The 23251-nt window shown below is 42.0% G+C and overlaps 1 protein-coding gene across 1 annotated transcript; it reads left to right on the top strand.

Annotated features, from left to right (window-relative positions):
• Window positions 1-224: 224 nt before the first annotated feature.
• Window positions 225-22844, top strand: OGFOD1 (2-oxoglutarate and iron dependent oxygenase domain containing 1). Its single transcript, XM_055000684.1, has 13 exons — window positions 225-499; window positions 1640-1785; window positions 3170-3216; window positions 3606-3706; window positions 4316-4432; window positions 5451-5542; window positions 7034-7162; window positions 8404-8517; window positions 10213-10292; window positions 11344-11624; window positions 12468-12590; window positions 20628-20686; window positions 21057-22844. Exons 1-13 carry the CDS (start codon window positions 316-318, stop codon window positions 21216-21218), a joined length of 1635 nt encoding a protein of 544 aa, XP_054856659.1. The 5' UTR covers window positions 225-315; the 3' UTR covers window positions 21219-22844.
• The last annotated feature ends 407 nt before the right edge of the window (window positions 22845-23251 follow it).

The following is a 23251-nucleotide window of genomic DNA, read 5'->3' as shown; positions in this document are numbered from 1 at the left end:
GGAAAAGCTGAATCCTTACGCAGGCGCAGTGCTAACATACTCGTTTTCTAGTTTCAGCACAAGGGCTTCGCGGAGTTTCACCTCAGAGGTTCAGCAAGGGATGTGCCCCTCAGCGGAAGTCACTCTCTATGGTGCTTCCGACCATAGGCCTTTAGGAAAGGTAGCGGGTAAAACCGTAGATATCATGTTACAGAAGGTCCGTTCGCCTCTCTGTTTCCGACCCTGCCCTTTTTATGATTGGATAAGTCCCGATTTGTCCGTGAGGTATGATGGGACGTGTAGTTTCGAGAACGTGAGGCACTCGTGAAGAGGACGATGAGTGGGAGACGGAGGGCCCCTTTCCCGCCTAACGGCGGTTCTTCCTCCTCGTCTGGAGGAGCCGGGAAGAAGAAGCGCCTCAAGAGGGAGGTGCGCGCCGAGTTGTCGGCGGCCCTGAAGGAACCGCTCCTAAGGGAGAAAGTGGCCGCCGCTTGGGCCCGCAGGGAGGCCCTCGAGGACGGTAGGAAGAGCGAAGGTCTTGGGGCAAAAACCCTGCCTACAAAAAGCGGCTCCTAGGTGCTGATCCTCACTGGGACGGTGTGAGGCCAGCCAATACCATTCCCTAATAAAACAAAAGGGCAGTGGCAGCTTAAGGACTGACATCTGTTTCAGTATGAACAGTATCGTTACCAACCTCCAGGTGAAGCCTGGAGATCTGGCAACTGAACTCCAAAAGACAGAGATCACTTTCCTTGGAGAGGGAGCAGGGGTGGCTGCTTTGGAAGGTGGGCAGTATATCTGAGAGCAAAAGAGAGAATTGTACACAAGTCAAGTATGAATTGTATACCGGGATAAGTCCCATCCATGTGGGGGAGTTCATTGGCATTCTTGTTTTTGCCTTGTCAATTGGGTTGGGAAAGAAAGACAGTGAAATCCTAAGCAGAATTACTCCAGTCTTAGCCCATTGCTTTCAGTGGGCTTAGACGCAAGTAACTGTGCTTAGAGTTTCACTATTAGTGTCTTTTGAGAGGCCTTCCTTCATCACTCAAATGGCTGTTTTGTAACTAGGGTTGGGGTTGTGTATTCTGGCTCTCATTGCATTCCAAAACTAAGAACAGCTTCTTAGTTCTTTACTCCTTTGCAGCTTTATTCACGAGATAAACACTTGTCTATCATTTGGATTTGACCCTAATAATTGTAAATAGGCTCAGCTGAGTTTAAAAATCCTTGCATTAATTCGGTGCACATATTGTTTATAATCTTCTTTTTCGAGAAGGTGGATGTAAAATGCAAAGAGGACAGCATTAATATTAGTCACTGTTTATGAATCTCTAATCTGGTTGTTGTGGGTTTTCCAGGCTGTATTGCCATGGTCTTGGCATTGTAGTTCCTGACGTTTCGCCAGCAGCTGTGGCTGGCATCTTCAGAGGTGTAGCACCAAAAGACAGAGATCTCTCAGTGTCTCAGTAACCAGTGTGACACTGAGAGATCTCTGTCTTTTGGTGCTACACCTCTGAAGATGCCAGCCACAGCTGCTGGCGAAACGTCGGGAACTACAATGCCAAGACCACGGCAATACAGCCCGGAAAACCCACAACAACCATTGTTCTCCGGCCGTGAAAGCCTTCGACAATCTCTAATCTCTTTGTGTTTTCTCAAGAGGTCGTTGTGCTGGATCCTGTTCCATTCTGCCACTGTGTCATCCCAAACTTCATCCAAAATGAGAATTTCCTAGAAGGACTGCAGAAGGAGCTGTTGAGCCTGGATTTCCATGAAAAGTGCAACGACTTGTACAAATTCAAGCAGGTACTTACTTGAGTATGAAAGCATAACTCTGAATGGGGCTCAAAGACCACTTCTGCCATAAGGCATGATCACCAGGTCCCCTGCACACTTTCTCTCCTTGCGCACCACGAACAAATTAGTTACTTTCTGGCTTTAAATATACCATAGAGGATTGTGGAATTTGAGCAAACAGAAAGTTATGCAAGGAGTTGGACTGCAGTCAGGAGGGGGATCAAGCAGTGTTGGCTCTCCTCCCTCTTGCACAAAATGTAAAACAAGTAAGGATCCAACCAGTCATTAGCTGATGCATCCCAGCTGGCAAGTTGAGGTTTCCAGTCCGGCTTCGTAGGGTAAAAGTAAGAAAAACCCAAGGTTGTTCGTTTTACTGGAATGGGAAATCAATAGCTTGTAGAAGATGAGAGAGCGCCTGAGTCTGAGGCTTCTTTAGATTTTTTCCCATAGCACCAAACTGAACCTTACTTCATGTGCAGTTGCCCTTCATGGGAGAGGAGTCATAGCTCAGTGGTAAGGCCATCTGTTCTGACTGCAATAGATCACAACATCATCCCCCAGCAGCTCTGCTAAGCAGTGTTGTGTAACTTGTCCACCCACTTGTAGCGTGTAGTTAGTTGCTCAAAAGAAGGAAAGCACTTTTAAAGAATGTTTTTCTTCTTGATCAGCTGGAGGCAATTCTTACTTGATCAGCAGGCAAGCCGATCAAGGACGCTTGGTCTTGACCAATCTTATTAGTCCGCTTACAGGTTATTAGTCATGTAAGGCAAATGAAAGCCAGTCTGGTGTAGCAGTTAACATTTTGAATTAGGATTTGAAAGGTAAAAAAAAGGTAACTGTAGTCCCCTGTGCAAGCACCAAGTCATTACTGACGCATGGGGGGACGTCGCATCATGACGTTTTCTTGGCAGACTTTTTGTTATGGGGTGGTTTGCCATTGCCTTCCTCAGTCATCTACGCTTTACCCCCAGGAAACTGGGTACTCATTTTACCGACCTCGGAAGGATGGAAGGCTGAGTCAAACTTGAACTGGCTACCTGAACCCGGCTTCTGCCAGGATTGAACTCAGGTCGTAAGCAGAGCTTGGGCTGCAGTACTGCAGCTTACCACTCTGCTCCTGAGAGACCAAGGTTCAAATCCCCACTGTTGCGGGACGACTTTGAGCCAGTCACACGCATTCAGCCTAGCCTACCCCACAAGTTTGCTGTGAAGATAAAATGGAGAAGGGCAGAATATTGGAGGCCACTTTGGATCCCTGTTGGGGTTAAAATCAGCAAATAAAGTTCTAGATGATGATGTTAAGGATGTTTCCCGCCCTCCTGTTATTACTACAAAAGCCATTTGGGCTGGAGCATAAAACTTGTAACTCTTGTTTTCTATTGCATGTGCAAAGTCAGATGATCTCCAAAAGGCAGAAGAGCCCCACATCGCTGCTTTAAGGTAAATTTATTGCTGTGTTTTCTGACATAACCCATAGCGTGATTTATGGTGGCCAAGCTAAAGGGGTGAGCGGAGCCAGTTTCATGATTTTAGCTCTGGAAATAAGGCAGCTGGTGGTGTTGGTGAGCATGCAATATGTCTAATCGCTTCCAAGTTTTGTACATCTTTCAAGTCAACCTGCTTGGGCTTCAGGCCTGGGCACACTTGCTTACTTGCCCCACTGAACTTTGTGAAGTTTATTTTGGAGACCACCAACTTGTCTGCTGGAGCTTGGGAAGGAAGGCTGCCTTCCTTGTGGATTACAGGCCACATCTAACGCCCATGGGCAACAGTAGTGGCTGCACTAAGGTTCTGCAGGCTCATGTTCTGTGCACTCTTCTGTCTTTCAGGGAAGTCCTCTTGGATGAATTCCGGGTGTGGCTTTCAGATGTGGCCCAAGTGGAGCTGGAGCCAACCATCGATTTGTTCTGTGCCAAATATGAATATACAGGTGAGGAAATGCCCCGCTGTCTCCATCAACACAACCACATGTGAGGCAGAGAGGGACCTGACAAGCAGAGCCTGGGAGGAAGGCACTATAGCATTTGCTCAGCAGTGGGGACTAAGATGGGGTGGGGAAAAATAGCGTGTGTTTTTTAAAAGTGTAAGCCACTATGGAAACCTAATAATGGAAAAACATAATATAAATCAAATTTTTAAAATTGTAAAGATTAGATGCATATGCTGGTATCCCTGGGTGTCTCATCTCTGAAGGGCTGTCATTTATTTCCGTTGGTGGTGGAGAGTGCCCTCAAATCATAGCTGTCTAATGGTGACCCCTGGTTGGGTTTTCATGGTAAGAAACTAACCTGCCTCACAGGGTTGTTGTGAGGATGGAGTGGAGGAGAGGAAAACTATGAGAGTTGCTTTGGGTTCCCATTGAGAAGAAAGGTGAGATGTTTAATAAACAAATACATCTTCAGTGATAGTAAAAGAAGAGCAACTATGATCTAGTAACATGGTCTTGCTGGGTCTGAAGCTTGATGATTTTTATTAGGTATGCCTGGCAGTCTCTGCCCAGGCCCAATTACTTCTTCAACTGGGTTGTCTACCATTGCAGATGCTCTTCTCTGCCATGACGACAAACTGGAAGGCCGACGAATTGCCTTCATTCTCTATCTTGTGCCACCGTGGGACAGGAGTGATGGGGGCACTCTGGACCTTTTCAGCACAGACAGTAAGTGGAGGGTGCAAGCCCTCTTGTGCGCTCGGAGCCAGCAGGCCAGCCGAAAAGGACTCCTAGCTAATTGCAGCCTGTTACATGGTTCCTTCCTTTACATCATACTTCTACATTTTGATATCTTGTGTAGCATTCATACTCCCTGGCAAGGAAATGACACCTGTGTGATTTCCCCTCAATCGAGGCAAATATCCACAGTGATACAACATCAAAAATAAGGAAGTTGTAAGATGCTGCGGCAGCTGAGGTTTTTAAGCAGGAGGCAACTGCTTTGAGTGGAGTCCTAAGCAGAATTGCAGACTTCCAAGTCCACTGAAGTCAATAAGCTTAGAAGGGCATAACTCTGCTTAGGATTGCACTATTAAACTCGTTATGAAAATGGGAATATTGAAAAAATTATCCCACAGGTCTCAGCATACTGGCCTGGACCGTTTCCACGTTTTGATGTTGGCTGTTCTGTAATTCCAAGTTAAATCTCATCTTGGTTCTTTCAGTTGACAAATGGAGAGCTTAGTGGAAGATCCTGTATTTTGGATGCCAAGGGTCCCAGGTTCTACCAGTTCAACTTAAAAGTGCACTCGCGTAGCAGGGCTAGGATTTCTGCCTTAGTCCCCAACAACAGGAGCTCCAATATGTTTCAATCCACTAGAACTCTTTGGCAGTTCAGATTGGTGGCGTTCTCCTATGTTTTTCTGCTAATTCACATATACACACTCACTGCTGGAAAAAACCAGCCATCTTCCTTGTATCCTAGTGGCCATGGCTTGTGGGTCAAGGAAGTGGCATCGGGGCAGAGCTAAGCCTTGACTACATGCTAGTATTGGATGGGTGCAAAGAAAGACTGAGAAATGCAAACAACTGGTCTGGAAGAGCAATAAGTGAAATCTGGGTGTGAAGAATGCAAATATTTTGCTAGTTTTGTGGTCTAGAGGTGATAGCAGGAAGAAAAAGTGGATTGCAGTGATGGATGCAACTATTCAAACATTGCATCTTTGTCTTTTTTATCCCCTGCCAGATCACTTCCAACCTCAGCAGATCGTCAAGTCATTGGTCCCTTTGTGGAACTCACTAGCTTTCTTCGAAGTGTCTCCAGTCTCTTTCCACCAGGCAAGAAGGCTCTTGTTCCTGTGCACATGCACCAATAATGCTGTTCCAACTTTCCCTCTAATTCTCCAGACTCTTTTATGAAGCTGTTTTTTACTCAGCCCTAGACCATTGAGAGCTAAACTACACGAGACGAATTACGCAAGGACGCTCAAGTGAAGGGAGACACAGTGTTAGCCAGGAAGCATAGTTTGAATTTCACCTCTCTCTACAGAGCTGGCAAAGATTGCTCCTCAGAGAATTTGTTAATTTCCCTTTTGCCTCCCTGAAGGCTTTGTCAATTATTAACAAACCCTCTGAGGAAGGATCTTTGCTGGCTCTGTAGAGGTAAAATTAACAAACCCTCTGAGGAGCTATATTTGCCGCTCTGTAGAGAGGTGAAATTTGTGCTTCCCAGCTAACATTGTGTCTCCTTTCACTTGTGTCTTCATGTATTTCGTCTTGTGTAGTTTAGCTCTGAGCCATTTAGCTGGCGTAGCCTACTTTGATTGCCAGCTGTTTTCTAGGTTCTCGGGTATCTTTCTCAAACATCCTTGCCTAATAGCTGCTAAATACAACAAAAGTCCAGTGGCGTGTTAAATACTAACAACATCTATTTCAATATGAGTTTTTGTGGATTACAGTTCACTTCCTCAGGTTTGTGGAGGGAAATCAAACCGGGAGTTCTGCTTAAGAGGAAGTTTACAGGGGGGGAGGGCTTGAGACTGAGGTTGGGTGTGAATTCAGAGTCTTTCAAGTGTAAATGACTAGAACAAAATTGTGACTAGCCTCTCTGTCTCAACACTTCCTCTCCCACCTTGTAATCTTTCCCTTTAGAACTCTCAATTTGATCTCCCTCCCCATATCTGAGGAAGTGAGCTGTGACTTGGAAAAGCTCATATTGAAATAAATGTTATCAGGTTCTAAGGTGCCCCTGGACTTTTGTTTTACTGTGCTGTAACAGGCTAACATGGCTACCCCTTTGCAACCAGTGCCTGCCACCCGAGATTTTTGTTAAACCAAAGATTCCAGGGCTTGAACCTGAGACCTTTTGCATGCAAAGCAGGTGCTCTGCCACTGAGCCATAATTCCCTCCAGACTCCCAAATAGCTGGAAAGGTTGACCCGAGGCCATACCCTCTTCTTAGACTGTTGTGAGTGCTGCTGTTATCTCAGGCATGCCTTCCTGGCTTGTTATTTCTGCTTGAATACAGGTATTTCGGAAATCAGTTAAGCTCTTTCAAGAAGCTGAACAGTGCAATCCTAAGCAGAGTTACTCCAGTCTAAATCCATTGAAACTTCTCTTAAGATTGAGCTGAAAGATGCTTGAGATCAAACTAGGCATGGCTATGGTGGGCTCCATGTGACGGCAGTTGGCCACTTATGGTCTTCTTTTTTGGGGTGTATTTTCACTGATGAGGGTAGCTTTGGTTTCACATTTTACCTGATGTCCACATACTGTGTCTTAGCCCAGACTTCAGAATAACTATATTCTTTGGATTTCCTTGTATCCCAGGTGGCTGAAGTTCTTTCCAAGGGCAAGTGTCGGTTGTCTGTAAGTGGCTGGTTTCATGGTCCCTCGGTTGCTAGGCCACCACGCCACATTGAGCCACTTCTGCCACGGAGCCCCCACATCCCTTTTGATGTAAGCAAACTCTGCTACCTTTCCAGGTATTCTAACTTCCACAAATGGAGTCAGACAATCAAGCACTCTTGCCATTTAATTAATTTATTGGAAGAGAAAATTCTTTTTTTTCTGAATCCACCCATCCCTCCTTCAGTTTCTTACTAGGGGTTCTCATGATCTGCTTGCAGGAGACATAAAGCCCCAAAAGGAATTTTGTGGTATCTTAAAGACTAACAGGTTATTGTGGCATAAGCTTTGTGGACTAGACCCCATGTTATCAGATGCATGGAGTGTGCCTCCAGATGTCAGAGAGATACATAAAAGGGGGAAGTTTATGGGATCTATAGGCAGTGAAATGCCAGACATACAGTATGTACCTCTTTTGTCCATAGCCTAAATGTCTATAGTGCAATTCTAAGCAGAGTTATGCCCTTCTAAGTCCATTAAAGTCAGTGGGTTTAGAAGGGTGCAACTCAATTTAGGATCGCACTGAAAATAACTGTATACATTAAAGCCACACAAAATTCCTCTTATATAAATAACTATAGAAAAATTCCCTTTTTAAACATTTGACTCAGATAAGATGTTTGACACATGCTCTGAAAGGTTAAGATCCATATACATATATTAAGTGGTCTTAAGTCTTCATATAAGTTATGTCAAATACTGTAACTTTGAGATAGAAATATAATATTGTATGTTAATGAATTCATGTTACATTTGACTGACCAGTTGAAATGTTTACTTTCTTGCTGTACTGTAACATTCTGCATTGTGACTAAGCGTTGTTATCCTTAGAAGAATGTTACAAATTAATTTTTTTAAATGGCTGCGAATGGTCATCTTTTTAGAGTTGCTAAGCTAATTTAATACCCACAGTGGGAGGAAAAAAACATCATTGCGATTGACCTCTAATGGGGTAATGTCACATCTCCTACGAGTAACCATTTTTAACAAAAGAAGTTTGAAGGAAGATTCAAGTGTGTGAGCGTTGAACTGGAATTTATCAGAAAGCATAACAGTCCAGTACAACTACCTCTTCGTGCAAGGGAGAATCACCTGGGACCACCAATGTCCATTAGAGCAGGGAATAGCACTCAGCAACATAGATTGCCGGGTTCTCAGAATATCAACATGCCAGCACCAAAAGAGGCCTTGAGGTGATTCTGGCTGAGGGCTGGAGGGCTTTATTATTCTGTGTTTGATAACATAATGTAAATATCCTTTCTCTCCCGTTCGCTGCTTTGGTTTTTCATTAGCATGAAATCTTGTATTGCTGGATCAACCCAGTGTATCTGGAGATGGATTCCCAGAGCCAGATCCAAGAGGAGTTTGAGGATCGGTCTGAGATTCTACTGAAGAATTTTCTCAAGGTGAGTCTAAGAAGCACCGTTTGGATCCTCCGGCATGATTTCACTGAGGAAGCCGTCTGAGTAACCCAGGCCAGGAACAGCATTCTCACTTTTTTTGAGAGAAGTGGGGGTCCGTAGTATAGTTTGCAAAACACTTGTCATGAAGACTGATATGTATCTGACTTGTGTCACTATCCTTGGAGCCTTTTAATTTTTTTAAAAAAATGTGTATTTCTTTATTTAAATGCTGGGTCTCTTGCTCTTGTGATTTTTATCCTAATCTTGCTGATACTGGTTATAACCCAATGGGCTTTTTTGAATACATGGAATGGTATCACTATCCAGGTTTAATACGGCAGCCTCTTAATGATAGTGCTGTCAGTATGCCAGTTTAGGATAGTTCAGGAGCATAGAAAAGGCATCCTTGGTTGCCAGATTACTTTGGAACCATCTTCCACTTGAAGCAGAGATTAGTATCTTCCAGGATTATCCAAAAAGAACTTATTAGAATTTAGAAGCTATAGTAAAGGACCAGCAGTGCAATCCTAAGCAGATCTACTCAGACTCCTACTGAGGTCTATTCAATGAGGCTTACTCCCAGGAAAATGCTGTTAGGCATCCACTGTAAGATTTCTTCCAACGCTTGTATTTTAGCTGCTTCAACCAGATATTTTAGATGTAATTTTTTTAAGGCTGCTGTTGGCTATCTTGCAGAACTTCCAAAATGAAAGGAAGCAATTAATACGGTGTTTCAAAAATCCTTAGCGAGTGTGGGACAATAGAGTGCTGGAATAAGATCCAAGAGACTCAGTTTTAAAACCCACTCTGTCAGGAAAGCTGGCTTTGTGACATTGGGCCAGTAACACATGCTCAGCCTAGCCTACATCACAGGCTTGTTGTGAAGGGGGGGAAAGGAGATAACAAGAATGTTGTAAGCCACTTTGTGGCTCCATTACGGGAGCGGGGAATCAATGAAGTGTCTCCATTAGGGGTATCAGTGAATAAACTAAATGCTAATCCACAGTTTCACCATAATTTTGATGCAGTGTGGACCAGTCTTACCATGCCTTAAATACTCAGTCCTGCCTGACTTCACTGGGACCTCTGAGGGATACAGAGGAATGAGCAGCCACCCCACCTCCCAGAATCTTGGGCATTCTTTTGCACAACAGCCACAGCCTGGCTCTTTGCAAAAATCCTGTCACAGCTGACTCAGTTTTGGCACCACGTCTTGCTGCAGCATGCTTCCTGTGGCTGCACAGAACTAGTCTACACCCAGTGGGTGTAGGGGGTAATTTTACTTGGTGGGGTAGCCATGCCAGTTAAACTTTAATTGGCGACTGGTCAGCATATTTGTGAATGTAATGCAAACTCTCACACGGTGATTTCTGTCCCGCCATGATGTTATAGACTGGAAAGAAAATACTGGATTCTCGTGGTTAGCCCTTTCCCCTGGCCAAAGTCCCATGGCATCGGCAACATCAAGAAGATAGCGGTCTGAGAGCAGCTAATAAGGGACAGGAGAGCATGAGCAATGAATCAAAGTCATCCAGTTCACTTCTTGCCCCATAGCGCGAATGGCTGGGCCTACTTTCCTGGGGGAAGCCAAGAACAGGAGACAAATGGTAGAGCTGAAACGGGGGGTTCCTTGCCCCAAGTGGTTAGCATTGCTCAGAGCCTTACCTTAATGGCTGTTTCACTGTGCTTGGTTTCTAGAGAGACAAATTCCAGCTTGTCTGTGAAGCTCTGGAGAAGGGAGAACACAAGTGGAACAGCAGGGGGCCCCCTAACAAAAGGTAGGAACATGCCGGGCTATTCTGCCCTACCAGTTGTAGGTCATCAGGGTAGCTTATTGCAGATATCTCTCCGCTGCATGTATTTGGTCTGCAAGGACTGAGATCCATGCGTATTAGTCTGAATAACTAGCCAAGCATTTGGCCGTAAGTATTTCAGGTGGTTCTTTTAAGCATTAAAAAAAAAACCCCACAGTTGCTAGCTGTTATAACTACATAAAATGTGGATGCTGCTGCTAGAATTCTCAGAAGGCAGAAAGGATTCAACTGGACCTCCAACCAGTGTATTTCAGACTAGAATCTGGGTTTGACTCCAGGTTTGACTTCCTACTCTGCTATGGAAACTTGATGGGTGACATTGGGTCAGTTAGGCATACCCTAACCTACCTTACAGGGTTGTTGTGAAGATAAAATGGAGAAGAGAATGACATAAGCCTCTTTGAGTTCCTTTTGGGAAGAAAGATGAGATATAATGGAAGTAAATAAATAATTTCTGAGTTCCATCACATGCCTTCCCAACTGTTTAATACCCCCTTGTTTCTGACCGTAAATTGAAAACCACCGTGGTACTGTGGATGGATTGTTGGCCTTTGGGACACCCCTGTGTGTTGTACACATACCAGAGCAGCTGTTAGAAAGAGCATCTGAGTCACATTCGCTCCTGTAATATATAGGATCACCTACTTCACCATGTAGTGTGTACTTTTTCCTTTAGACCCAGGAGACAAGCTCAAATGCCTAGCTGGCCACAAACCTCGCTGGGTGGCTCTGCATATCCTACCTTACAAGTTGGTTGTGATGTTTATACTAATTTGTGAGTACCATCCATAGCAAAGGATGTACATATGATTGATAAACCTTCATTCATCTTCCTTCATCCATGCAAAAGGACAAATTATGTATCTTGGAAGTAGACTCTGATTTGATTTTTGCTTCATTTGCCTAACAGTTTCTGAATGAAATTTGAGTCTCTTTAGTGCAGAATTTGCATCATTTGTTTTGAAGAAAAGCAGCACACAAATTGGCCCTGTTAACAATGCTTCCGGTCTTCTAGGTTTTATGACAAAGCGGAAGAGGAGAGCCTGCCGGCCATTTTGAAAGAGTGCATGGAGCTGTTCCGCTCGGAAGCCTTCTTCCTGCTTCTCTCCAACTTCACGGGCTTGAAGCTGCATTTCCTAGCTCCTGAGGAGGAAGAGGAGGAGGAGAAAGAAGAAAGGGCTGCAGGAGGAGATCCTTCCCGTTGCACGCAAGGAGAGAGCAGTCAAGAAGAAACCAACAGGCCTAATGGCACAGGGGAGCTGCAGAGAAGCTCTGAAAGCAACGGATGCAAAAGTGGTATGAAAAGCATCCTGATCCAGACAGTGTGGGGATTTTTTTCAATATGCCCCCTCAATAATGTATCTAAAGTGAGATGTTTGAAGCCCGCACCCCAGCTGTGTGAGCCAGCACTTGCTCTGCTTCAGTCATCAGAGGCAGCAGTTCTTTGGGGATCAGCCACGTGAAATTGGCATCTGTTTAGCCCATAAAAGGATTACAGTATTGCAACTTGAGAATCATCAAGTCCAAATTCTAGTACAGAGTGTAGATTTCTTAGAAAGAAAGGCCGGCTTTGAGTTCTCTTATGAAGGAAAAAGCTTAAACGTGGAAACCTGTTGGTCCACGACATTTCATTGACCGGGTCAAGTCCTCTATTACCACTACCCCATCAGCTGTTGTGTTTTAACACTGAAACAATGGCACACGAAATGATTGTGATTGTTGGTCACTTCTCTACTGTTTTTCCATTATGACTGCATCTTGTGTCCTTGTCATGTACCAAACCCATCCCCCAAACATCCCAAATTCTACCTAAGGTGCCAGATTTTTTAAAATTTATTTTTATTTTACAATATCTGTCCCCCACCTTTCTCTCCTTTGGGGGCCCAAGGTGGCTTATATAATTCTCCTCTCGTCCATTTTATTCCCACAAAAGGCCTGTGAGGAAGTTAAGTTCCAAGGGTGTATGGCTGACCCAAGGTCATCCAGCGAGCTTCCATGGCCGAGTAGGAGATTCAGTCTTGGTTCCCCCAGATCCTGCTCTGATGCTCTAACTACTACACCACATTGACCAAAGAGATGTAATGCTGCAAAATCTAGCACTTGATGAAAAGCATGCCTAATGTTTTCCTCCTCCATCAGGCTCAAGTGTCCCTCAGTGCACTGGAGAGCTGAGACGGTGGACAAAAGGTTGCTACACCCTAGTCCATGATGCCCAGACTACGGAGTTTGCCCTCGATCTGCTGCTGTTCTGTGGATGTGAAGGTCAGTTTTGCTGGGGCGGGGAAGTGCTGTTACACCAGCTTGGTGTAGTGGTTAAGAGCACCAGGACTCTAATCTGGAGGACTGAATTTGATTCCTCCGCTTGAAGCCAGCTTGGGTGACTTTGGGTCAGTCAGAGCTCTCTCAGAGCTCTCTCAGCCCCACCCACCTCACAAGGTGATATTTGTGGGGATAATAACAACATACTTTGTAAATTGCTCTGAGTGATTGGGTGTTAAGTTGACATAAATGGCAGTATATAAATTGAATGTTGTCATTGTTGTTAGCAATCTCAAGCATTTGGATGAGACAGGATGGAAGTATAGAGCTGGAGAGCTAAGACAGTGGAAAAAATGTTGCTACCCCCATTGTGACCAGACTACGGAGTATGCCCTCAGCCTGCTGCTGTTCTTTGGATGCAGTGGTCGGGGTGGTGCTGTTAGCAGTCTCAAGCATTTGTATGAGACGGGATGGAAGTATAGGGCTGGATTCTGTGGCTCACCCAGCATAAAGAGTTTTTCCTTTGGTGCAAGAAGCTCTGTGCTAGGGGGAAGCACAACACTTAGCAGAACCGATCCCCAGGATCCACCCCCCCACCCCACCCCCAGGAATTGATTGTACAAGATTTGGGTGCTCTAGTCTTCTTGTTTCCTGAGCAGTTGCACTTCCAGAGAGCATCCTCCTAGGATGCTGAAGTGCACAACACAAAGCACAGAAAAGCATCCCTAGGGGCCCATATTCTGTGGGGTTGTTTCTGTGGCAGGCATGGGAAGGCAGCCCTGCAAATGGCTCTCTGCAAGAGCTAGCCCCAGAGAAGAGGGAGGGAGGAAGGAGGAAATAACCAGAAATCATTGAAAGGACAACTTTGCCAAACGTCTGGGTTGGTTGGTTGGACTTAGCAGACAAACAAAAGTCAAAGTCCATCATGTTAATCTGATGGGCTGTATTATCCTTTCCAAAGTTTTTCCAATAGCCAAAAGCAACTGAGGGGGAAAATGCATGTTTTATTCGAAACATTCACAAGTAATCCAGTAAAGTAGTTTCTAGGTAAAGCCTGATCAGCTCAGTCACATACACTCTTTTCTTATATGGCTAAAATTAGGACAAAAAATAAGGCATTAAAACATTTAATGTAATAACTTACTGCTGTACTTCAACAAAGTTTTTTTTTTTAATGTTTTAATATTTATTGCAATTAAACTATTACAACGTACTAACTTACACATATAACTATAACTGAAATAGTAACCAGTACAAAACTTTTGTAATACAGGAGGTAGTTAATTACATACAATTAAGAACTATGTAATACAACAAAACTAATAGGCTACAATATAAAGCTGCTAGAAAGAGTAATTGTTTGAAGTATTTTTGATTTAGGCTGGATATTATTCTTTTCAACATGTTCAAAGAATGGAAGCCATTTTTCCATGAACTTGGATTCTGTAGGAAACTGTTCGGCTATATACAGGTCATTGTGAGTTTTTTCCATTATAAAATGATTCCATAGTTTTTCAAACCACGAATCTACAGAGGGTGCGTGATCTTTTTTCCAAACCAACGCTATCTCGTTTTTTGCTACTACTAATAAAGTTGCTATCAATTCTTTTCTAATCATAGGTATTTTTAAGTCATCCCATTGATCTAAAAAAATGATTTTGGGATCCAAAGGGATTTCATATCCTGTAATTGTATTGATTAATTCAATCACTTTTTCCCAATAATTTTTTATAAAAGGGCAACCCCACCAACAATGGGCAAACGTACCCGTTTCTCCACAGTTTTTCCAGCATTGTGGGGAAGCTGAGGGATATATATAAGATAGTCTCTTAGGCGTAAGATACCACCTGTGAATAATTTTAAATGTTTGCAACTTAGTTAGGATTACATTTGATCTAAATATAGTTGAATTCCAAATCTTATTCCATATCTCAGGTGATTGTTCTACTTTGCAATCTTTGGCCCAGCTGGATTGACAGAGAATTTGCTTTTTATTCAAAATACTCAATAATGTAGTGTAGAGTATGGAGATCATTCCTTTTTTTTGAGCTGTGTAGGAGCGTAATATCATTTCAAATTCCGTCATGGGAGTTTTCATTATTGTTTTTATGTCTATTTGTTCCATCATATTTTTAATCTGTAAATATCTAAACCATAACAGTTTTTGCTTTAGTTTGTCTTCTATTTCTGATTTCTCCATCAGGCCTGAATTTGTAGCTATATCAATTAATCTTGTTATCTTAGCCTGTTGGAATATCTTTATGAAACCAGTTTCTTGACCTGGAGGAAACCAAGGCTGATTAACAAATGAGGAGAATCTGGATTTTTGTGGAATGAGTTTAGTTTTAAATTTATCCCATATCTGCAAAATTGCTAATAAACATTTGTTTTTATTAATGTTTTTGGGTCTATTTATTTGTTTGTTCCATATAATGTCGTTAAAGGAGAATTTGTCCAATTGAATATTGAAAAGAGTGATCCATTCTGATGTAGTTTCCATAGAGATAAGTTGAAGTAAGTTTAGATGTCTGGTTGCTACTTGGTATAGATTAAGATCTGGATAATTAAAACCTCCATCTCTAGATTTTCGTCTCAACGTGGAAAATGAAATTCTTGGATGTTTATTTTGCCATAAAAAGTTATTGATCATTGTTTGCCATTGAGTAATTAGTGCTATGGGAATTATTACTGGGATTGCTCTGAAAACAAAAAGAAATTTAGGTAATATAAATGATTTTATTAGATGGAATCTGTCAAACCAACTAAGTTTTAGTTTATTCCAATTGATGATTTTTTCCTTAATTTGGTTTGCTATTCTTTGATGATTCAATTTGATAAGATCGTTTAATTTAGAAGAAATATTAATGCCAAGATAAGGTAAATGATTAGAGGCCCATTGGTATTTATACTGTTTAGAAATTATATTTTCAGTATTTTTAGAGAGATTGATAGGAAGAATTTGTGATTTTGTTTGGTTTACAACCAGGCCAGATATGGCACCAAATTCAGATAACAAGGGGTGGAGATATATCATTGAATTTGTTGGGTTAGTTAGGTAAATTAACATATCATCAGCGAAAAGTGAGATTTTAAAAAAATTCTCTTTGATAGAGATTCCATGTATATCTTCATTTTCTCTTAAAGCAATTGCGAAGGGTTCTAAGGCTATGGCAAAAAGTATGGGAGATAATGGGCAGCCCTGTCTAGTGCCTCTAGTAATTGCAATTTTTTCAGAATGTAGACCATTAAGTCTAATGTTAGCTGTGGGGTGCGTGTATATAGCTCCAATAGTGTTTAGGAATTTCTCACCAAAGCCTAGAAATTGGAGGGTGCTACATAAATATTTTTTCTCCACCGAGTCGAACGCTTTTTGAATATCCAGAGATAGGAACAATGCTTCAGTCCTGTTATTTTGGCAATACTCAATCAAATTTAGTGTTTTGTAAATATTATCTGTAATTTCTCTTTTGGGTATAAAGCCTGCCTGATTGTTATGGATATAATTGCTTATAAATGTGTTTAGACGTCTGACCAGAATTGATGTAAATAATTTATAATCATGATTAAGAAGAGATATAGGTCTATATGAATCAGCTTTTATTGGGTCTTTTCCTTGTTTATGTATAACTACTATATCGGCCATATTCCAAGTAGGAGGTAATTTACATTCATCCAAAACTAAATTGCATGTATTAGTTAGATATTGAACTAGTATTGTGGCATATTTTTTATAGAACTCTGATGGGTATCCATCAGGTCCTGTGGCTTTATTATTTTTGGCTAATTTGATTGCTTCTAGGGTTTCCTGTAGGGAAATAGGTTTTTCTAAAATTAATCTATGGTTCTCTTCTAGTTGCTTTACGTTTTTAAGTGAATGTAAAAAATCCATAATCTTAGTTTGATTGGGGTTTCTTGATGAGTACAAGTTTGTATAAAATTTCCTAAATACTTGCAAGATTGATTTGGAATCATGGCAGTTTACTTTATTTTCATCTTGAAGTAGATGGATGTTATTTTTCAGATTCTTCTGTTTTATTTTATGCGATAGAGTTCTTAAAGCTTTGGGAGTGTTAAACCAATATCTTTGCTTAGACTTAATTAAATTTCTATGTACGCTGTTACTATCAAATGTTTCTAGAATTTTGCGTTGGGCGGTTAACTGTTGGTACGTTTTTTTGCTCCCTGTCAGTTTGTGCTTTTCCTCCAGACTTTTAATGGTTTCTACTAATTCCTGTCTAAATTTTAATTTTTCTTTGTTTATATTCGCTGAAAGCGCTATAATATGTCCTCTTGATACTGTTTTAATTGTGTCCCAAAGTATGTTAGCCTTTATTTCTTCAGAATTATTATCAGCTATGGCTCTTTCTAAAATCTTTTCTATTTCTTTAGCTGCTTGGTGATTGTAGAGTAAGTGTTTCGGCAGGCACCATTGTTTGGAGCTCTGTTTTTGTGTTTCTGAGGTTATTAAAACATTGACCCAAGAGTGGTCCGAAATTAAACATGATCCAATTTGGGAGTCAACCGCTTGCTCAAGCAGTGATTCAGAAACTAAAATAAAGTCAATCCTGGTATATGTGTTGTGCCTTTGAGAGTAATAAGTATAATCTTTTTCCCCTACGTGTAGGTGTCTCCATATGTCAATAAGATTGTGTTTTTTAAAGATGGGTGGTAGTTTAGTCTTTTTATTTTTTTTGGTGGTACTTTTCTCAAAGTGTGTTTTGTCCCATTTGTAATCCATTATATAGTTTAGGTCCCCCCCTGCTATGAGATGGCCTTCCTGAAATTTCTCCAGTTTTCCTAGTGTTTCTTCTATGAAATTTAATTGTTGATTATTAGGAGCATAAATGGATGCGAAAGTGTAGCTTTGTTCCTGAATTGAACCTTTAACAAAGATAAATCTCCCTTTAGGATCTTTGAGGGTTTTTTTATGTTGAAATGGTAGATCTTTTGTAAACAGTATTGCCACCCCCCTCGATTTAGAATTACCTGCTGCATAATATTGTGATTGAATCCAGCTTGCCTTTAGAACGTCTGTATCATTATTTTTAGCATGAGTTTCCTGTAAGAAAATCACCTGAGATTTAGTTTTGGCTAACAAAGAAATAACTCTTCTCCGCTTTATGGAGTTTCCCAAACCTCTCACATTCAAAGTAGTTATTTTGAACTTAGAAACCATATTATGGTATATATAATTCTGCTTCTGTTATATAACACAAATTCCAACCTACTACAATAATATCAAACATCAAAAGGCATACAGTTTGGTATTATATTTTAATACCACTCTTTTATATCACGAACACTTATAACTAATCCCTATCTCTTATCTATAGGTACTGTTTGTTTGTTTGTTTGTTTGTTTGTTTGGATTGATTTTTTGTTTATTTGTTTGTTTGGTTGAATGGTTTTGTATTTCCCTTAGGGAGTTTTCCCTTATAATTCTCCTTATTCTATTATTATTATTATCTTTAATTTTTAATTTGATTTTTTTTGTAGATTTTTTTTTTTTTAGTAATATAATTAACTATATAAATATCTAGGTGCTGTTGTATTTCCTTATAAATTTGTTACTTCCTGTACTATTCTGAACTATATAACCCTTCCCTTCCTCCCCCAAAATCTTAAAACTTGCGATATTAATGAGTTTAAACCCCTAAATTCTCCCCCTCCCTCCCCTTCTTTACCCCTAAGATATCAAATTTCCTTATGAACACTCTTAACTAAAGAACAATTTAACGATCAATTTAAGTGCTAACAGCTATTTGTAGAACTTTCAAACTGGGTCGTTGTTTATACGCCACAGTTTTGGAAAGTAAACTTCCAAATGAAAAGTTCTAATACCACGGAGCTGTGCTAAAGCCCTCACTCTCCCCCCCCCCCGCCCCCAATCTCCATTTGTCTTAATCAAAATATATAAGACACAACAGTAACTGTTTTAGTTCATTGAGAATTTTCTGTTCTTCAAGATCTGCTAGGCATTTCTTATCGGGATCTTACTTCCCTTCTGTGGGGAAAGCATGTCCGTCGATTTCCTCTTCTGATTTTGCTTGTTTGTTTCCATGGGTATCTCCACGCCGATGTTGTTCAAGAGTTCTGTTCCGTTCCTTAGGTTCGTAGCAACATGATGTTTTCCGTTCAAAATCACTAATATCTTGACATGATTTATCCATTTATATCTGATGTCAGCTTTCCTCAACGCATCCGTGATAGGTTTCAGTTCCTTCCTTATTAGTAGTGCTTCTCTCGGTAAATCAGTGTATATTTGTACAGGAGATCCATTGAATAATATTGAGCCTGATATTTTAGCTGTTTCAATTATTTTCATCCTTATTTTTTGATCAGGTATCTCTATGATTATGTCTCTTGGCACAGGTCTATTCTTATATGGCTTAGGAGTTCCAAGTCGGTAGGCTTTTGTGATTATGGTGTTTACTCCTTCTAGTTCTAGATGTTTTGTCAGCCATTTTGTGATTACAGGCATTAAGTTTTCTTTTGGTATCAATAGTTCATCAATACCCCTCAGCTTCAGGTGATTCTGTCTCATATTAACTTCTAGGTTGATCAATCTTTCTTGTTGGTTTTCAAATGCCTCATGCAGTAAGTTCACTTCTTTCTGTGTCGAGAAGTTTGCGTCTAAGGCTTTATCTGCTTTTAGGTTTGTTGCTTGCAAGTCCACTTTTATTTCAGCCAGTTGTGCCGTGAATGGGGCAATCAGTTTAGCAATTTGATCTAAGATTTCATTTTTTAGTTTATCTAGCTGAGGGTCTAGAGTGATGTCTAAATTATGTACCTTTTCAAATGTATGAGAAGGAAGTCCGTCGGCCATTTTGGGTCTCTCCTTTTCTGCTCCTTCGCTCTGTGCACTTTCCTCAGGCGCCGAAAAAAGCAGCTGCAAGTTTTTAGCTGCTTTTGGTAAGTTCTTTTTCTTTTTAGTATTGTTAATTTTCATAATATAGCTATCAAAAGTAGATTTGTGTCGCTTTTTTTGGAGAATTGGGGGTTGGGAGGAGCGGAGGATTTTCAGCACGCGTCCATCCCGGAGTCAGCGACGCCACCGCACCTTGCACTCTTGAAAATTGGGGAACTCAATAGGGAAACGTTCCCCATGCGACATGCGCATGCTCCGGTGACCGTTTCTTTTTTCGCGCAAACCGCTGCTCACTAGGGTTGGTTAACCGGTATACCGACCATTATGCACTGTTAAAAAAAAGGAGAAGAAAACGGATTTCCGCGAATATCACGTGGTTTGGAGGGAAGGCGCAATAGTGGTGCAGTGATGGCGGGGAACACGCGAAACGGGAAAGCGTGTGAGTATCTGTGTGAATAGCGTGCCACTTGCGAAAAAGCCGTAGAATCAAATAGGTAGTGTGGATTCGGCCACTGATCTGCAAAAGGTGCGATGCCCTGGATTTTTACCATCGGCCTACCTTACAAGGCTGTTTGGCAATAAAGATAATGTGGCTATTTTAAGCACTATATAAATGCTGAGAGGAGGAAGACGTTGATGCCGGATGCCGCGGCCACGACTTGCTGCAATGTGTTCCTCGCTGCGGTTTCATCCCGCCCGGGGTAGTTCCAGGCTGGCACTCGCCCTGTCCTCAAACCCTCCCTTCAACAAAGTTGAATTAGAGTTTAATAGTCCAGCTTGATTGATTCAATTCACTATGTTAATTATAATGAAACAATGCAGTTTTAGAAAAGGAATTTTTTCCCTCAGACTTCAGCGACATGTTAGTTTCTAGAAAACTTCCCACTCCCACCCATCACTAGGTTGAAGCACTCCCTCTGTCTGGACTGAAAGATAGGAAGCACCAAAGCAGTCTTATTGTGGCCGTTTTAACCGTGTCCTTTGTGCGGGCTACCTAGAGGACTCTTGAGTCAGCTAGCAGGATATAAATCTGAAGTCGGTGAACACACTTGCTTAACAGGTGGCTTTTTTGTGCTTCAGTTCAGATGGTATCATTTTATCTCGAGGGGGGCGGGAATGGAGTAGCTCTGAAAGCTGTACGAGTTTCAAATGACATTTTTTTTCCTTTCAAGGTTGGGATGTGGAATGGGGCGGCTTCACTTCGTACATTGCAAAAGATGAAGATGAAGAGGTAAGAAACATCATCTCTTCTTAGGTTGAGGGGAGCAGCCCCCAAGCCAGTTTTCAGGCTTGTTTCATCCTAGCCTCTGAGTTAAGCACATCCCTTAGTAGTTTGGCCGAGGGTATCAGAGTACTGAAGATTTCTTACAGAAATATCAGAAAACTGCCTTGTTTCTTTTTGTGACTAAGTGCAGAACAGATGTCTAACTTGCACACTTTCTTGGAGAAGATATTGGATATTATAGCCCAGAAATAGCTGCAGGGATGCTCAAGATATTGACCATCTTCTTTTGCTGACATGGATGTATCCCTACCCACAAAAATGCGTAACTCTAACCAGTTTCCTTTCTTAACCATTCTCATTTTGTTCTCTCCTCAAGCTGCTAACTGTCAACCCAGAGAACAACTGTTTAGCTTTGGTTTATAGAGACCGAGACACACTGAAATTCGTGAAATATGTCAACCACCGCAGCTTGGAATGGACAGCAACACAAGCTGAGAAAACTGGATTTTGGGACTTCTGCTTTGTTTACTATGAATAACTGATAATGTAGAATTATTCTCCAGAAGGGAGGAAAAACCTGTTTACTGAACTGGACTTCCTGCTGAAGAGATGGATGGGAATAGCTTCTGCAGCAGGTTGAAAGAACTGTCTAGACTCCTAGAAGTCTCCTATCAATTCTGTGGCCTTCGGCAAGCGACCCACAGCGTCCTACATCTCTCTTAAACTGTATGGGCTGCCAGCGTCTGCTTTGGTCTTAGAATTTCTGGTTGTGCCCAGTTTCATGTTAGGCTTGCACATCTAAGCATCCTAGGAAAGGATGCAGAAGGCTGATGGAGGCAAAAATGGCCTCTCTTCTAGAGCAACATCTTAGAAGTGTTTCTCCAAGTCTGGAGAAAGCTGCTTTAGTTAAAAGCAGGGGGGTTTTCTGGGAAAAGTGGTGGAACTCAGGACCGCACAATGACGTCACTTTGGGTCATCTGGAACAAGGGGGGGGGAGTTTTTTAAAGTTTAAATCACCCTCAGCGAAAATGGTCACATGGCTGGTGGCCCCGCCCCCCGATTTCCAGACAGAGGGGAGTTTCGATTGCCCTCCACGCTGCTCCAGTGATGCAGAGGGCACTTGGATCGGGGGGGGGGGCCACCGGTCATGTGACCATTTTCAAGAGGTGCCGGAACTCTGTTCCACTGCGTTCCCGCCTAAAAAAAGCCCTGGTTAAAAGTACTCAAGAATGGTTATGGTGCTATTTCTGAAACAGCTGTGTGACAGTTCCAATAAAAAGTAGACGGCCTTAGCTGATACGCTATAGTAACAGCTATTTCCTCTGCACTTTTGCTTGAGAAACAAGTCAAGTAACCATTGGTTCAGGACATGTGCAATGGCACAAGAGTTTCATAGTACAAGTAACTGGGAAAGGGAGGCTAAACAATCTACACTGAAGGGTAGATTGCCCAATCATGCATCATCACCTGTCAGATGCGCAGCACATTCTCAGCAAAAGGAATGTCTTCGCCGTATATATTGTGTGTGTGTGCAGCATCATTTTATATCCCCCCCCCACCAATTCAACATGAATGCTTTGAAATGATGTGCACTTAGGAGTTTGAAATTCCTGTGACCTGTAGAGCACAAGTTTGGTATAATCAGTAAATCAGGATTGAAAAGCTAAAATGATGGGCCCCAAGTAACTAATCTCTAGTTTTTCCCATTAGTATCTAGTCTGAAGAGAAGTGTGCAGGGGAAGAATTAACCATGGGAGTGGGCAATTAGGGAGTTCGAGTTAAAGCAGGGGATCTCATTTGGTAGGGTGACGTGACGATGGGTCTATGCCTAGTTCACTCCTTCATCTTAACCAAGGAAAGCAGAGACCAGTTCCTAGCCGGCCCCTCAGTGTTGCCACCATTATAAAACTCTGCCATTCCTTTTCTCTAGAGGGTGTGGAGGGTTAACGTGGCTTTCTGCCCAAAGCTAAATGACCTTATGAGAAAAAACAGAGTTGCCTCTTGCTGTCTGGCAGGGACCCAAGCCCAACAGTTGGAACTATACTGTTCCATGGAGCATTGCTATTATCACTGTGGGTATCGGGTGTGCAGAAATGAAACAGACAAGCTGGAAATGCACCTTGAAATTGCTGTTTTGTTAAACCCAGGAAATCAAATTATAATAAAACCCTCCCACCCAAACATTGCATGTTTCATTTCAGTCCTTACCTTGTGGCAGCGGCAGCAGGCAGGCACTGGGCCCACACAGCAGCCTCTTGTTTTACTTAACAGCATTCACCAATCAGATCCCAAAGGGAGCTAGCCCTTACATTAATTAACTCAGTTGGCCGAGAGGGGGAATGTACATACCGTACCAGGCAATGGTAGTCTCCCTGCCGACTGAATTTGGAAATGGGAATGTGCAGACTTCAGTCATAGGCTGCAATTCTAAATACACTTCCCTGGGAGGCAAGCACCATTTAATAATGTGGGACTTTATCTGAGTAGGGCTGTTATGGTGCATTGCTGTTTGTTCTGTGCTGCTACCCAGGCCATGGTCTGTCTCCCCTACCCATCAGGACACACAGACTG

The sequence above is a fragment of the Eublepharis macularius genome, chromosome 16 (genome assembly GCF_028583425.1).
Source record: "Eublepharis macularius isolate TG4126 chromosome 16, MPM_Emac_v1.0, whole genome shotgun sequence".
NCBI classification, from domain to species: Eukaryota; Metazoa; Chordata; class Lepidosauria; order Squamata; family Eublepharidae; genus Eublepharis; species Eublepharis macularius.
The sequence above is the reverse complement of the archived record's forward strand: the minus strand, read 5'-3'. Positions and strand labels throughout refer to the sequence as shown.